The sequence below is a fragment of the Oncorhynchus masou genome, chromosome 11 (genome assembly GCF_036934945.1).
Source record: "Oncorhynchus masou masou isolate Uvic2021 chromosome 11, UVic_Omas_1.1, whole genome shotgun sequence".
Lineage (NCBI taxonomy): Eukaryota > Metazoa > Chordata > Actinopteri > Salmoniformes > Salmonidae > Oncorhynchus > Oncorhynchus masou.
The window spans coordinates 16,562,540-16,579,559 of record NC_088222.1 but is presented as its reverse complement, the minus strand read 5'-3'; the positions used below and the strand labels follow the sequence as shown (position 1 = coordinate 16,579,559).

The 17,020-nt window shown below is 43.7% G+C and overlaps 1 protein-coding gene across 3 annotated transcripts; it reads left to right on the top strand.

Moving 5' to 3' along the window:
• The first annotated feature begins 688 nt into the window (after positions 1–688).
• On the top strand, positions 689–16,708 carry LOC135548205 (protein prune homolog 2-like). Of its 3 annotated transcripts, none has more exons than XM_064977559.1 (12): positions 739–772; positions 1,480–1,766; positions 4,110–4,185; positions 4,528–4,737; positions 4,976–5,152; positions 5,557–5,659; positions 6,325–6,456; positions 9,603–9,689; positions 14,227–14,325; positions 14,420–14,458; positions 14,937–14,988; positions 15,211–16,708. In XM_064977559.1, exons 3-12 carry the CDS (start codon positions 4,131–4,133, stop codon positions 15,217–15,219), a joined length of 963 nt encoding a protein of 320 aa, XP_064833631.1. In that variant the 5' UTR covers positions 739–772; positions 1,480–1,766; positions 4,110–4,130; the 3' UTR covers positions 15,220–16,708. The 3 variants fall into 3 exon arrangements, with proteins under 3 accessions (XP_064833630.1, XP_064833631.1, XP_064833629.1); XM_064977557.1 differs by having other exon boundaries at positions 741–772; positions 14,937–14,984; XM_064977558.1 differs by lacking the exon at positions 1,480–1,766 and having other exon boundaries at positions 689–772; positions 14,937–14,984.
• The last annotated feature ends 312 nt before the right edge of the window (positions 16,709–17,020 follow it).

Genomic DNA, 17,020 nt, shown 5'->3' with positions numbered 1-17,020 from the left:
GATGGAGGGTTGACCACATGTTGACAACGTGACTAACAATGCAGTTCTATGTGGGGGGCTAAGTGCCTTGATCAAGGGCACAATGGCAGGAGGTGGTAGGTCTACATGGGATTGGACACACCAGTTTTCCAGTGTCAGTAATTACTTTTTCATGTAAGCTATATATAATAATAATATGAATGACAATATAGTTACAAGTCATGGAGAAGTCAAGGAAAATATGTATTAACCGTTAATGGATGACTTGGGAAAAGACAGCTCCTGCACTTCTTCCATCGCAAGTCAAGCTCTGGTGTTAACACACATACACACACACACACACACACACACACACACACACACACACACACACACACACACACACACACACACACACACACACACACACACACACACACACACACACACGTACACACACACACACACACACACACACACACACACACACACACACACACGCACACACACACACACACACACACACACACACACACACACACACACACACACACACACACACACACACACACACACACACACACACACACACACACACACACACACACACACACACACACACACACACACACACACACACACACACACACACGCACACGCAGACGTACACGTACACACACACACACACAGGTATGACGGTGGCAGGACATCGTGGCAACGACCTTTGTACCAAACAGGCAGCAGTCATGTGTGCTGTACTTTCAGACTCCTATCTCTTCCTGTTTAACTGGTGAGACCGAGACCAAGAACAGAGGTGAGTGACTAAACAAACAAACATGCGCGTCCAAAGAGGATCTCCTCAGAGGAAAAGTCTTCCAACTATGTAGAATTAAGTTTTGTTGTTTAACAACCAGTGTTTGCAACTATATACTGTATACTTGAAATCCCTGCTCATATTTTAAAGTTCCACATCTCTATTGTGTAGTAGGAGACACTGGCTATTGTTCGATCTTCCTGTTTTTTTATATATTTTTTTATTTTTTGATTGCATTAGGTGAGGAGATGCTGTATTTCCTTTCTATTGTTTGATAGAAATATCAAGTGCTTGTTATCCTTAGATAGTGTATTATATATATATATATATATATTATAATGAAGACAATAAGGCAGATACTGTACATGGAGAAATATGGGAGATGAGACTGTAGGTAGGTGTGTTTATTTAGGAGACACTGAAGCAATTTAAGGTGACCAGACATGATGTAGTTATAACTGAACATTTATAGTGGGTGGAACTAGCAAATGGTCGTAAAATTAGAACATTAGTAAAGGTGGTAGTCATACAGTTTAATGCTCATCATAAAGCACTGCTACGTATTTACAATATTTTCTGATCGATTTATTTAGATTAGTCAAATAACATGGAATGGCTTCTAAAATACATTGATTGTCTTAAATAGTGAAAGCAAGGGATTCATTTTAATTGTACTGTTTCCTTTCAACTCATTGTTTCTCTTTTAGCCCTGAAGGATAATAAAAACCTCTTTTAGCTGCGCAGTCAGGCTTACAACTCCTCTCAGTTGGCCTCTAATAATAACACACACACGCACAACTGGAGAAGCAGGGGATTGCCTTTATTTGGTGCCAGCCTGGGTCATGTGACCACAAAATGGTGGAAGCTGTGAGCAGTTTGTAAGCTGAGCATCTCTACCAAGAGCCTGGGAGGAAAATAAAGACAAAAAGGGAGATACAGCTGAAATCCATGCTCTGAGACAGAGAAGGACAGAGATTCCTGTGCCCCAGTAGTGGTGAGTGGATGGGTTAAATGTGATGCAGAATAAAGAAAAAGGGAGAAGAGAGAGATGTATTTATTTTCTAGAGACAGGAAGAGAGGGAGAGAGAGGGAGGGGCTGCTGTCATCAGCACTGTGTTGCTGTGCTGCGTTGTGTGTATTAGGCGGTTCATCGCCGTCCATGGAGCAAAGCAGCTGATGCTGGTCTTGCTATACCGACCATATGTGTGTTTGTCTGTGTGTATGTGTGTGTGTGAATCAGCAGTATGTAATTCATATTTTCTGTTCGGAATTCCGCTATTCTAATCAGCATGTTTTTTGTTTGTTGCATTTGCCAATGCAATCAGATTTTTCTTCTCCCGTCTGGAAGAGAAACTAGGATCAGTTCAGTATTTTCATGTGCGTGAGTGCACATGAAGGTTGGTTCATTTGCATCTGTGCCTAATCTGTGCTCGAGTGAGCGTGTGGACATTTGAATCAGCAGAGAGACTGAAAAGAGGAGAGAGGGAAGAGAAGAGAACGGGAGGAGAGAGGGAGGAGAATGGGCTGCTGATGATGTAACAGCTTTACCCTACCTCCCCATCCCTCTCTCCGCCTCCTCCTGCAAGAAACGGATGGATGATTCACAGAGAAGGAGAGATCTGACGACCTTTACCCCAACCCTCCTCCCACTCCCCCCCTCTTCACCCTCTACCTCTCCCCTCTTCCTCCTCTCTTCTTCTCCCTCTCTTTCTCTCCTCTTCTCCCTTTCTTTCTCTACTCCCCCCCTCTTCTACCTCTTTCTCTTCTCCCCTCCCTCTTTCCCTCTCCCCCTATTCCTCCCACTCCCCTCTCTTCTCCCTCCCCCCGCTCCCCGTCATCCCCCCCACTCCCCCCCTCATCTCCTTCTCCCCCTCTTCCTCCACTCCCATTCCTCTTTTCTACTCCGCTCCCACCCCCCTCCTCCGTTTCTTCCACTCCCCTACCTCATCTCCCTCTCCCCTCTTCCTCCACTCTCCCCCTCTTCTTCCTCTTCCACTCTACTCCCTCTCCCTCCCACTCCTCTTCCTCCACTCTACTCCCCTTCCTTTTCTGACCCTCATCCACCCTCCCTCTTCTCCCTCTCCCCATTTTCTCCCTCTCCCCTCTTCCTCCACTCTCCCCCTCTTCTTCCTTCCTCCACTCCCCCCCTTCTACTCCCACCCTCTCCCTCCCCCATTTTCTCCTCTTCCTCCACTCTACTCCCCTTCCTTTTCTGACCCTCATCCACCCTCCCTCTTCTCCCTCTCCCCCTTTTCTCCCTCTCCCCCTCTTCCTCCTCTCCCCTCTACTGGGGTAAATTCAAATCATCGCAGCAGCAATGATAGAGACACAATCCTTTAAGACAGTGTGCCTGTAGGAGATGTGACTGTGTTGTCTACAGTATTGCCAACTGAGTTCACTCACTGTGGATGTGTATGAGCAAACACAAAACACAGTCAAGCTCTCACTGTGGATGATGTCTTAGGATAGGGACTAGTATCAATAGTTTTAGTATAGGGACTATTGTGGATGATGTCTTAGGATAGGGACTATTGTGGATGATGTCTTAGGATAGGGACTATTGTGGATGATGTCTCAGGATAGGGACTATTGTGGATGATGTCTTAGGATAGGGCACTATTGTGGATGATGTCTTAGGATAGGGACTATTGTGGATGATGTCTTAGTATTTGTATTTATTATGGATCCCCATTAGCTGCTGCCGAGGCAGTCCCCATATACATTCACAGATTTTACAACACACTGTGTGCCCTCAGGGCCATACTCCACCACTACCACATATCTACAGTAGAAAAATCCATGTGTACGTGTGTGTATAGTGCATATGTTATTGTGTGTGTCTGTGTATGCATGTGTCTGTGCCTATGTTTGATGTCTTAGTACAGGGACTATTGTGGATGATTTCGTAGTATAGGGACTATTTTGGATGGTGGATGATGATTCTCCCCAGCAATGTAGAGGTTGAAGGACCACAGTAGAGGGTTTGGGACCTTGTAACCAGTCTGTTGAAGTGAAAAATCTATTCTCTCTTTTTGTGGTGCAAGAAATGAAAGCCCTGTTGTTTAGATAATGACACACACACACACACACACACACACACACACACACACACACACACACACACACACACACACACACACACACACACACACACACACACACACACACACACACACACACACACACACACACACACACACACACACACACACACATTTGAACCAGAGGAGTTAGCTCCTCCCACCAGCCTTCTCTGACATGGACAAACTCACACATGCGCACACACTCTTTATTGAGTCTGTATTCAGTATGTCATTGGTCTCTGTGTTCTCTTCAGGTCCCACTGGGTGATGAGGGTATGGACCTGGCATCTCACAGTAAGATGAGCTCAGAGGTGGCCGAGGGCAGACCAGGTGAGCCTCAGTAAAACACTGGCAACTCTGTGTGTGATAGGTTATTATTCCATCATTACTCTTTGGCTACCTGCAGGACTGAGCTGTCAGTTTACTTAATTAGGCACACTCGCACAGTTACATACAGCAGCATGATGAGGCTAGTTACTCATACAGACACATTAACTCATTTCTAATGCACATTTACTGCTATATCATTTAAAAGTCCAAATGTTCTTTAGCACAGAAGACAACCAGACAAAATGCCATAACACACGACTCCACAAGAGATAAGGAGTGATGAAGAGAGACAGATGGATCATTCTAACATGTACAGTGACTCTTCCCCCTCTTTCCCTGTAGCCCCTCCCAACTCGCTGCCCCTGCAGGACACGCCGGGTGGCCCCTCCCAAAGGAAGAAGCTCTCCGCACCACGCATCAGCCTTTCACTGGACCAGAGTGAAGACGACGCCCTAGAGACACCCGATGACCTGGACATTAACGTGGACGACCTGGATACGCCTGACGACACAGACTATCTGGACTACACCGACAATGAGCTGGACTGGGAGGGTGAGTCAGCCTAGGAGTACGTCCCAAATGGCGCTCTTAAGTACACTTTAAAGTATAGGTCAATTTCAGACAGACTAATATACCAAACAAGATATTTCACCACTTGGGAAGCTGTATCAATGAAAATGAAAATGTTATTCCGTATACCTAATTTCTCTGTAATAAACTGTTTGTTGTTGGATTTATAGTATGTCTGTTTTTTCTACTAGCTGTGTTTCTGTTTTTTTCCCCAAACCAGAACCCCCGACAGCCAATCGCAACACATCAAAAGAGCCGTGCGAGCCGATTCCTACGTGCAGTGCAGCGGAGGAGCGTCAGGATGCGAAGCTCTGGAGGGCCGTGGTCATCGGAGAGCAGGAACACCGCATCAACATGAAGATCATCGAGCCCTACCAGAGAGTTATATCCCATGGAGGTACAGGAAAGTTCTGATTGTTGTTTGGTGTTTTTATACCTTCTTTTGTATATACCTTATTTTACCTCCTTTCTCTTGATGGGGTCTCCCATACAAAACAGATTTGAATTTCATGGAATGTAATGGGACTTAATTACAGGTAAAAAATGTAATATTCAGACATACACTGACATACCGATGGCAGATGACAGAGAGAAATACAAACAAACTGAGAAACGAAACAGCCAAACACCTCACCCAACAACACCCTCCCTACCCTACCCTACCCTACCCTACCCTACCCTACCCCACCCAACCCAGACCCAACCCACGATCTAGCCTCTGAGACAGGGTACTCTTGTAAACTGTTGTAGTGTGGGCAATATTTTAATATTTCTTTTGAAGTGTTGTTTTTCCTTCATCAGGGTACTATGGAAACGGAGTGAATGCCATAATAGTGTTTGCAGCGTGTTTCCTCCCAGACAGTGACAGTGAGGACTACCATGAAGTCATGGAGAACCTCTTCCTGTAAGTTGCACCTATCCTCACTCTCATTAGTACTGACTTAGGCAACTTTTAAAGGTGATGCACACGGAGATCACATTCACTATAAATGCTGAATATTTCAGCTCAATCTGAAATTACCTTTAAATGTCAAGCAAGCTATTACTCAGATCTTGTGTGGATCGGAATGTTTCCCGACCTTACTCCCCTATCCCTGGTTCAAAACGTAGACCTGTGACCTGACAATACACACATTATTTGTAGATTTTTTGATGGATATACTGATAACTAATTGCGTTTTATGGTTAAGTTCTTGTCTGTCTTTATTTCCAAGAAAAATAACTTGAAGAGCAATGTTGTAAATATTCTGCATGTACCTTCCAATCGTTCACTGTCATACTCCTCTCTTGTTCTTCATTTCAGTGATATTTCAGATGTTTCTCTACTCTTTGGACATGTTTTAAATCATACACTAGAATCTAGTGATTAGATTGATTTACATTTTGTCATTTATCAGATGCTCTTATCCACAGCGACTTACAATTAGTGCATTCATTTTAAGATAGCTAGGTGAGGCAAACTCATATCACAGTGGTAGTAAGTACATTTTCCCTCAATAAAGTAGTTATCAGCAAAGTCAGTGATAGTAGTTTGATGTGGACTTGCCCTGCTGTTTGCCCTGCCGGCAGGTATGTGATCAGCACGTTGGAGCTGATGGTGGCAGAGGACTATATGATTGTCTATTTGAACGGAGCCACGCCCCACAGGAGGATGCCTGGAATGGGCTGGCTCAAGAAGTGCTACCAGATGATTGACAGGAGGTAGATTGCTTTTTACAATGTTTGATTCATGGATGAGTAAAGTGCAAGGGGATAGAGTCAGGACCACGGGATAAAATGTGACAGGATTAACATGTATTTACACTTGAAGTCGGAAGTTTACATACACTTAGGTTGGAGTCATTAAAACTAGTTTTTCAACCACTCCACAAATTTCTTGTTAACAAACTATAGTTTTGGCAAGTTGGTCACGACATCTACTTTGTGCATGACACAATTCATTTTTCCAACAATTGTTTCAGACAGATTATTTCACTTATAATTCACTGTATCACAATTCCAGTGGGTCAGAAGTTTACATACACTAAGTTGACTGTGCCTTTAATCAGCTTGGAAAATTCCAGAAAGTGATTTCATGGCTTTATAAGCTTCTGATAGGCTAATTGACATAATTTGAGTCAATTGGAGGTGTACCTGTGGATGTATTTCAAGGCATACCTTCAAACTCATTGCCTCTTTTCTTGACATCAGGGGTGAATCAAAAGAAATCAGTCAAGACCTCAGAAAAAACATTGTAGACCTCCACAAGTCTGGTTGATCCTTGGGAGCAATTTCCAAATGCCTGAAGGTACACGTTCATCTGTACAAACAACAGTACGCAAGTATAAACACCATGGGACCGCGCAGCTGTCATACCGCTCAGGAAGGAGATGCATTCTATCTCCTAGAGATTAACATACTTTGGTGAAAAAAGTGCAAATCAAACCCCAGAACAACAACAAATGACCTCCTGAAGATGCTGAGGAAACAGGCAAAAGTATCTATATCCACAGTAAAATGTGTCCTGTTTTAACCCACTGCTCCAAAACCACCATAAAAGCCAGACTCGGTTTGCAACTGCACAACAATTATTCTTTTAGAGAAATGTCTCCTTCTGATCAAACAAATGACCTCCTGAAGATGCTGGAGGAAACAGGCAAAAGTATCTATATCCACAGTAAAATGTGTCCTGTTTCGACATAACATGAAACGCCGCTCAGCAAGGAAGAGCCACTGCTCCAAAACCACCATAAAAAAGCCAGACTACGGTTTGCAACTGCACATGGCGACAAAGATTGTACTTTTTAGAGAAATGTCCTCTGGTCTGATCAAACAAAAATAGAACTGTTTGGCCATAATGACCGTCGTTATATTTGGAGGAAAAAGGGGGAGGCTTGCAAGCCAAAGAACACCATCCCAACCGTGAAGCACGGGGGTGGCAGCATCATGTTGTGGGAGTGCTTTGCTGCAGGAGGGACTGGTGCACTTCACAAAATAAATGGCATCATGAGGGTGGAAAATTATGTGGACATATTGAAGCAACATCTCAAGACATCAGTCAGGAAGTTAAAGCTTGGTCGCAAATGGGTCTTCCAAATGGACAATGACCCCAAGCATACTTCCAAAGTGGTGGCAAAATGGCTTCGTCAGGAAGTTCAAGCTTGGTCGCAAATGGGTCTTCCAAATGGACAATGACCCCAAGCATACTTCCAAAGTTGTGGCAAAATGGCTTAAGGACAACAAAGTCAAGGTATTGGAGTGGCCATCACAAAGCCCTGACCTCAATCCTATAGAAAATGTGTGGGCAGAACTGAAAAAGCGTGTGTGAGCAAGGTGGCCTACAAACCTAACTCAGTTACACCAGCTCTTTCAGGAGGAATGGGCCAAAATTCACCCAACATATTGTGGGTGTCACGGCTGATTTCCTCCTCTTCAGACGAAGAGGGACACCATGCGAACCGGGGACACCATGCGTAAGGCTGGTGCCATGTATGCCGGCCCAAGGAGACGCACTGGAGACCAGATGCGTAGAGCCGGCTTCATGGCACCTGGCTCGATGCCCACTCTAGCCCGGCCGATACGAGGAGCTGGTATGTACTGCACCGGGCTGTGCACCCGCACTGCAGCGTTTCTGGTGGCCCGCCAACTTCGATTTGTCTGGGCTCTTGCCGGCCGTCTCAGACGCTTCCCATTCCCTCTCGGCCGTGGTTCATTCGCTTTTTATCTCATCAGGGACACCGTGCGCTCCACAGCATAACACGGTGTCTGCCCGGTCCCTCTCGCTCTCCGGTAAGCACAGGAAGTTGGCGCAGGTCTTCTACCTGGCTTCGCCATACTCCCTGTGTGCCACCCCCCAATAAATTTTTGGGGCTGACTCTTGGGCTTCCGTCCGCGCCGCCGTGCTGCCTCCTCATACCAGCGCCTCTCCGCCTTCGCTGCCTCCAGCTCCGCTTTGGGGCTGTGCCCAGGGTCCTTTTCTGTCCAGTATCTCCTCCCAAGTCCAATAGTCCTGATTGCGCTGCTCCTCCTGCCGCTGCCTGTCACCACGCTGCTTGGTCCTGTTTTGGCAGGTAATTCTGTCACGGCTGATTTCCTCCTCTTCGTCTGAAGATCGGATCGGACCAACATGCAGCTTGGTAAATGTCCATAGTTGTTTTTAATGAAATAACCTGAACACTACAAAACAATAAACAAACCGTGAACAACCGAAACCAAAACAGTACCGTGTGGTGAACAAACACAGACACGGAAACAATCACCCACAAAGTACCCACAGAATATGGCTGCCTACATATGGTTCCCAATCAGAGACAATGATAGACAGCTGCCTCTAATTGAGAACCAATCCAGGCAACCTTAAACATGCAATATAACTAGAAAGGAAACAGCCCCATAAACATACAAAACCCCTAGACAAGTACAAAAAGGGTTGGTGTGACAGTGGGAAGTTTGTGGAAGGCTTCCCGAAACGTTTAACCCAAGTTAAACAATTTGAAGCCAATGCTATCAAATACTAATTGAGTGTATGTAAACTTCTGACCCACTGGGAATGTGATGAAAGAAATCAAAGCTGAAATAAATAATTATATCTACTATTATTCTGACATTTCACATTTTTAAAATGAAGTGGTGACCTAAATGACCTAAGACAGGGAATTATTACTAGGATTAAATATCAGGAATTGTGAAAAACTGTATTTTTCACAATTCCTGACTGAGTTTAAATGTATTTGGCTAAGGTGTATGTCAATTTAGACTTCTAGACTTATTTAGACTTATTACCCCATGTGTTCAACAGTAATAACATTGTATCATGCCACCACACACAAACACTCAATATGATAATTTTTATGAATGTTTGGTTACAGGCTCAGGAAGAATTTGAAATCCTTCATCATTGTCCACCCGTCCTGGTTTATACGGACCATCCTAGCCATCACCAGGCCCTTCATAAGGTAAACACATGTAGACAGTGCCTTCAGAAATGATTCACACCCCATGACGTTTTGTTGTGACAAAGTGGTAGTAAAACTGATTTGGCATTTTTTTGGTCAACAAGCTACACAAAATACTCTAATGTCAAAGTACAAGAAAAATCTAACATTGTAAAAAAAAAAAAAAAAAGAAGATAAAAAAGAAAAGGAAAACTACTATATCTTGATATATTAAATCACTTTTGGCAGTGATTATAGTTGTGAGTCTTTCAGGATGTCTCTAAGAGCTTTCCACACATAGATTGTGCAACATTTGCCCATTATTATTTTTTGCAATTCTTCAAGCTCTGTCAAATACATAACCATTTTCAGGTCTTACCATAGATTTTCAAGCAGTTTTAATTAAGTCAAAACTGTAACCAGGACACTCAGGAACATTCACTGTCTTCTAGGTAAAAACCTCCCATGTAGATATGGCCTTGTGTTTTAGTTATTGACCTGCTGAAAGGTGAATTCATCTCTACTATATCACCGGATTCCTGCCGCTCTGGATCATTACACCGGATCATCGCAGCTAGCTAGCTGCAAACAAGTGGCTATTGTTAGCTAACGCCCCTGTCCTGAAGCAGCAGCAGCTAGCCTTGAGCTAGCCTCAAGCTAGGCCGCTCGACCAGCTAATTCTAGGGCTACAATACCTCCTTTGCCAATTGACCTGGTCCCTTTATTGTTGACACGGAGCCCCTCCAATCCATCACAAATGGACTGCCGACGTGATCGCCCGATGTGGTCTCAACAGGCTATTCTGTTACGATGTCGCCAAAGAACCATCTACTAGCCCGGGCCCACTAGCTTTTCTGAACGCTGTGTCCCCTGCTCGCCTAGCGTAGTAGTGACTAGCGAACCTCACCCTGACTCACCTATTGCTGCTCTTTTGACCCTATGATCATTCGGCTACACAGCTGATGCCCCCTGGACTGCTTCAATAACACGGTACCTCATTTGTTCACCTGTCAGCCCCAGCCTCGAACTCAGGTCCTGTATGTACCTAACTGACCTGCTCTGCCCTTTCATCACCATTTACTCGTTGTTGTTTTAGCTCTCCTGATCAACACCTGTGATCGCTTTATGCCGCTCTCTAATGTCAATATGTCTTGTCTCACTGCTAACTTGGCTAGTTCCTATTGTTTTATTTCACAGTAGGGCCCTCAGTCCGGCTCACAATGCCTTATATAGCTATTTTGTCCCACACACACAAAAAATCCTTACCTGGCTTAACTGGTGCCTCCAAAGACGAAACCTTTCTCATTGTCACTCAACGCCTAGGTTTATCTCCACTGTACTCACATCCTAACATACATACTGTACATTATGCCTTGAATATATTCTTCCACGCCTAGAAATCTGCTCCTTTTATTCTCTGTCCCCAACGCACTAGACGACCAGTTCTTATAGCCTTTATCCGTACCCTTATCCTACTCCTCCTCTGTTCCTCTGGTGATGTAGAGGTTAACCCAGGCCCTGTAGCCCCCAGTTCCACTCCTATTCCCCAGGCGCTATCATTTGTTGACTTCTGTAAACGTAAAAGCCTTGGTTTCATGCATGTTAACATCAGAAGCCTTCTCCCTAAGTTTGTTTTATTCACTGCTTTAGCACGCTCAGCCAACCCTGATGTCCTAACCGTGTCTGAATCCTGGCTCAGGAAGGCCACCAAAAATTCTGAAATTTCCATCCCCAACTACAACATTTTCCACCAAGATAGAACGGCCAAAGGGGGTGGAGATGCAATCTACTGCAGAGATAGCCTGCGACCTGGCCAAGGCTTTCAACTCTGTCAATCACCGCATTCTTATCGGCAGACTCAACAGCCTTGGTTTCACAAATCAGAGGGCCTGTTGTCCGGACCTCTTGCAGTCTCTACAAGGTTCAATTCCCGGGCTGACTCTTTTCTCTGTATACATCAGTGATGTCTCTCTTGCTGCTGGTGATTCTCTGATCCACCTCTACGCAGACGACACCATTCTGTATACTTCTGGCCCTTCTTTGGACACTGTGTTAACAAACCTCCAGACAAGCTTCAATGCCATACAACACTCCTTCCGTGGCCTCCAACTGCTCTTAAATGCAAGTAAAACTAAATGCATGCTCTTCAACCGATCACTCTTCACCCTCCCACCCGTCTAGCATCACTACTCTGGACGGTTCTGACTTAGAATATGTGGACAACTACAAATACCTAGGTGTCTGGTTAGACCGTAAACTCTCCTTCCAGACTCACATTAAGCATCTCCAATCCAAAATGAAATCTAGAATCAGCTTCCTATTTCGCAACAAAGCTTCCTTCACTCATGCTGCCAAACATACCCTCATGAAACTGACTATCCTACCGATCCTTGACTTTGGCGATGTCATGTACAAAATAGCCTCCAACACTCTACTCAGCAAATTGGATGCAGTCTATCACAGTGCCATCTGTTTTGTTACCAACGCCCATATACGACCTGTATGCTCTTGTTGGCTGGCCCTCGCTTCATATTAGTTTCCAAACCTACTGGCTCCAGGTAATCTATAAGCCTTTGCTAGGTATAGCCCTGCTTTATCTCAGCTCACTGGTCACCATAGCAGCACCCACCCGTAGCACGCGCTCCAGCAGGTATATTTCACTGGTCATCCCCAAAGCCAACTCCTACTTTGGCCGCCTTTACTTCCAGTTCTCTGCTGCCAATGACTGGAACGAATTGCAAATATCACTGAAGCTGGACTCTTATATCTCACTCACTAGCTTTAAGCATCAGCTGTCAGAGCAGCAAACCGATCATTGCACCTGTACACAGCCCATCTGTAAACAGCCCACCCAGCTACCTCATCCCTACATTGTTATTTATTTTTTGCTCTTTTGCACCCCAGTATCTCTACTTGTACATTCATCTTCTGCACATCTATCACTCCAGTGTTTAATTGCTAAATTGTAATTATTTCGCCACCATGGCCTATTTATTGCCTTACCTCCCAAATCTTACTACATTTGCACACACTGTATATAGACTTTTCTATTGTGTTATTGACTGTACGTTTGTCAATCCCATGTGTAACTCTGTGTTTGTGTCGCAATGCTTTGCTTTATTTTGGCCAGGTCACAGTTGTAAATGAGAACTTTTTCTCAACTGGCCTACCTGGTTAAATAAAGGTGAAATAAGAAAATAACTTTAAAAAGCATACCCATAACATGATGCAACAACCACTGTGCTTGAAAATATGGAGAGTAGTACTCAGTCATGTGTTGTATTGGATTTGCTCCAAACATGGCACTTTGTATTCAGGGCAAAAAGTGAATTTCTTTGCCAATTTTTTTGCAGTATTACTCTAGTGGTTTCCTTTCTCTCCAGCAACTGAGTTAGGAAGGATGTCTGTATCTTTGTATTGACTGGGTGTATTGATACACCAACCAAATTGTAATGAATAACTTCACCATGCTCAAAGGGATATTCAATGTCTGCTTTTTTTACCCATCTGCCAATAGGTGCCTTCTTTGCGCGAGACATTGGAAAACCTAACTGGCCATTGTGGTTGAATCTGTGTTTGAAATTCAATGCTCAACTAAGGGACCTTACAGTTCATTGTATGTGTGGGTTACAGAGATGAGGAAGTCATTCAAAAATCATGTTAAAAACTAATATTGTACACAAAGTGAGTCTATGCAAACTATTATGTGACATGTCAAGCAAATGTTTACTCCTGAACTTATTTAGGCTTGCCATAGCAAAGGTGTTGAATACTTGACTCAAGACATTTCAGCTTTTCATATTTAATTAATTTGTTTTAAAAATTCAAACAACATAATTCCACTTTGACATTATGGGGTATTTTGTGTAGGCCAGTGACAAAATATCTCAATTTAATCCATTTAAAAATTATGTCTGTAACACAACAAAATGTGGAGAATGTCAAGGGGTGTGAATACTTCATGAAAGCATGGTATACACTAAATGTACAAAACACCTACTCTTACATGACATAGCCTGAACAGGTGAATGCTATGATCCCTTGTTGATGTCACTTTAAATCAGTGTAGATGAAGGGGCGGTAGACAGGTTAAAGAAGGATTTTTATGCCTTGAGACAATTGAGACATGGATTGTGTATGTGTGCCAGTCAGAGGGTGAATGGGCAAGACAAAAGATGTTAGTGCCTTTGAATGGGGTATGGTAGTAGGTGCCAGGTGCACTGACTTGTGTCAAGAACTGTAACACTGCTGGGTTTTTCACCCTTAACAGTTTCCTGTGTGTATCAATGGTCCGCCACACAAAGGACATCCAGCCAACTTGACACAACTGTGGGAAGCATTGGGTTCAACATGGGCCAGCATCCCTGTGGAACACTTTTGACATCTTGTAGAGTCCATGACCAGATGAATTTAGGCTGTTTTGATGACAAAAGGGGGTGCAACTCAATATTAGTAAGGTGTTCCTAATGTTTTGTACACTCAGTGTACATTTCTCTGTTCAAATAAAATAATCTGGGAGATAAAGATAGCAGGAGTGTGTTTGTGTGTTTTGTCACAGCACCAAGTTCAGCAATAAGATAAAGTACGTGAACAGCCTGGCTGAGCTGCAGGAACTCATCCCCATGGAGTATGTCCACATCCCAGAGTGCATCATTAGGTGAGCCCAGTCGACACATCCCTCTCTCCCTTCTTCTCCTCTCCTCCTCTTCACTGTTACTGACTATCTTCCGTTGTCAACTCTCACCCCTTAGCCTTGACGAGGAGCTGAAGGAAGCGGCGCTGAGCTCGACGTAAGCATTGACTCCCTTCTCTTATTATTACGGCTGTAGAAACAGAAACTATGTACCCCCCATGTCTGTTCTCTCTTAACTAGACTCCCATCTATCACATGATCCTGTTTAAGATCAGAAAGGCTTCTAGGTTGGATCAGCCTTCTCACTTGTGTGTTTGTTCGGACTACTTTCATACACTTTAGTAATATGGAAATGTGATAAATGTATCCCGCAAGGCATTTGTCTTCCATGTATTACCATAATCTATGGTTTATTGATGATTCATTATGGTGATATATCACAGATGGTGAATGAGATGAGTCTGAGAAAGAGATGTAGAATTCCAATGAGAAACATACTCGTTTGACTTTATTTGGTTCAGCCTTCCCCACAAGGAATACCATTGATTCAATATGGTCCACAGAATGTAGCCCTTGATATATTTACCACTGCACCCCAGATTCCCTTCTGACTTGTTTTCCTTTTTCTTCTGTAGTGTGAGCAGCTTCCTCCAGGGACCTGAACCGCCGTCTGGGAGACCAGAGTCAGTAAGACCACTAAAGCTACTTGTTTAAGTGCAGTCTGAAGAGAGATGGCCTTGTCTGGCTTGTCTGTCTTTCATATAAACACTAAGGCTGCGTCCCAAAATGGCACCCTATTCCCTTTAGTGCCCTGGTCAAAAGCAGTGCACTATATTAGGGAATAGTTTGCTATTTGGGATGCTACCTCTAACATTACTGCCTGTTTCATGGGCTTCTCTTCCTCTGCAGAGCCGATAAAACCAACACGAACAGCTCCTAGACAAAGTGGTGTTCAACACCACTGGAAATGGATGGTTGTGGCTTCACTTCAAAATGGAATTTCACATTGTTTTAGAACTCCTGAATGTTTCGTACACTAGAAACAGTAAGATTGATGTACTATTCCTGTGTGTTTGTCAGACACGGAGACGACTATGAAAACAGTCCATAATCCCTGTTAGCACTCAGACGCAGTATCCTATAACATCACCATAACATTAATGTACAACACCATTGACAGACTTTATATTAGCACCAGGGGTTTCTTAATCCTGGTCTTTGGGACCCACAGGGGTGCACTGTTTTGTTTCTTCCCAGCACTAACACCTGATAGCACACCAAGGTCTTGATGATTAGTTGAATAATCAGGTGTGTGTGCTGGGTTGTAACAGAATTTGCACACAAGTGGGTTGCCCAGGACCAGTACTAAGATGCTTGACACTGTAAATCCACATACATAATAGTTTGTTAAGGACAGAATAACAAATGGTCTCTCACAGTACAGTACATACTTCCATTCTTAGCATCGAAGTTAATGTTGTACTTTGGTAATAATGCATGAGCAGCAGTGAAGCAATAATATCTCCTCCTTTAAAGGTAGACTCAGTGGACTGACGTGGCCATGAGCAGCACCGCAGATATTGAAATGAGCGAGATGCAAGTCTTGACTCTCACAGTATCTGTGCAGGTGCACGCTTTGCGGTGTCCACAGCATGGTAGCCACAGCCACGGGACCAAAACAGCGGGGAAGTTTGAGTTTCACGCTTCATTGCTCTTCGTTCTTGTGGAAATTGACCCACTATGCTGTTGACTTTCTGCATCAAAATCACATCGCTGAGTCTACCTTTAATGTTAGTCCATCTGGGATTTAGACAAGTCATTATGTCCTTGAGACAACAGCACATCAACAATGGTATGTCAAAATCAATCTGACATATCGATGGCATGATAAAACCTAGTCCCCTTAGGAAATGACCAAGTTACACGTCTCAATCTTTTTTGTTGTTGATCTTATTACTCTGGATCTTGATGAAAGTGTTTTACCACTAAAATCTCTAGATGTTTTCACGTTGAATTAATCTGAAATACAGAGGATGCCGTGTGTAACCATAGAAATATATTTCTGTGTGTAACCATGTGGTAATGTGTGAAAACAAGCTGTCAGTAAATTGTGAGAGCATGTCCTTTCAGATACCTGTCCTATAAGTTGAGCGTGCCGTGTGTGTGTGTTGTGTCTGTGTGTTTCCGTCAGACTTTCTACATTCACCGTCTAGGGCTCTTGCTGCACCAAACAGGATATGACCTCAGAGTGGGACAGAGAGAGCAGCATGGGTCTCTGTAAAGCACAATTTCGCATCCCACGTGTGGGTGTATGCGTGTGTGTCAATGCATGTTTCCTCAGAATGATGGCCTTCAACAGTGTGTGTAATATGATGGAACACGAAATCAATAAATTGTTTTACGCTGAGCAATTCTGTGTTTTTCCTCACGTGCCATCTATGCCAATGTCAGTTGTATTCATTTGTGAATTAAATGGCCAGTGATGAATTTGCATCCTTATTAGCCATACTTGAAGGTCATTTACCTTCCTATCACACCACCAGGGTGATATTAAGGGCTGGATTTAATGTGTATCGCAGAAGTATTGTGGGGAAATGTGTGATTGAAATTTATAAGGCAAAATGTTCCTGCGTTTGTGGAGACCGCATTCACAGTAAACGCTGAATATGTCGGCTCAATCTAAAATTACCTTTACATTTTAACACAGATCTTCCACGAT

Coding starts and splice junctions, on each gene's coding strand:
- LOC135548205 (XM_064977558.1), top strand. CDS start 4,131: ATGGACCTGGCATCTCACAGTAAGATGAGCTCAGAGGTGGCCGAGGGC. Junction 4,186..4,527: donor GGTGGCCGAGGGCAGACCAG/GTGAGCCTCAGT, acceptor CTTTCCCTGTAG/CCCCTCCCAACTCGCTGCCC. Junction 5,153..5,556: donor GAGAGTTATATCCCATGGAG/GTACAGGAAAGT, acceptor TTCCTTCATCAG/GGTACTATGGAAACGGAGTG.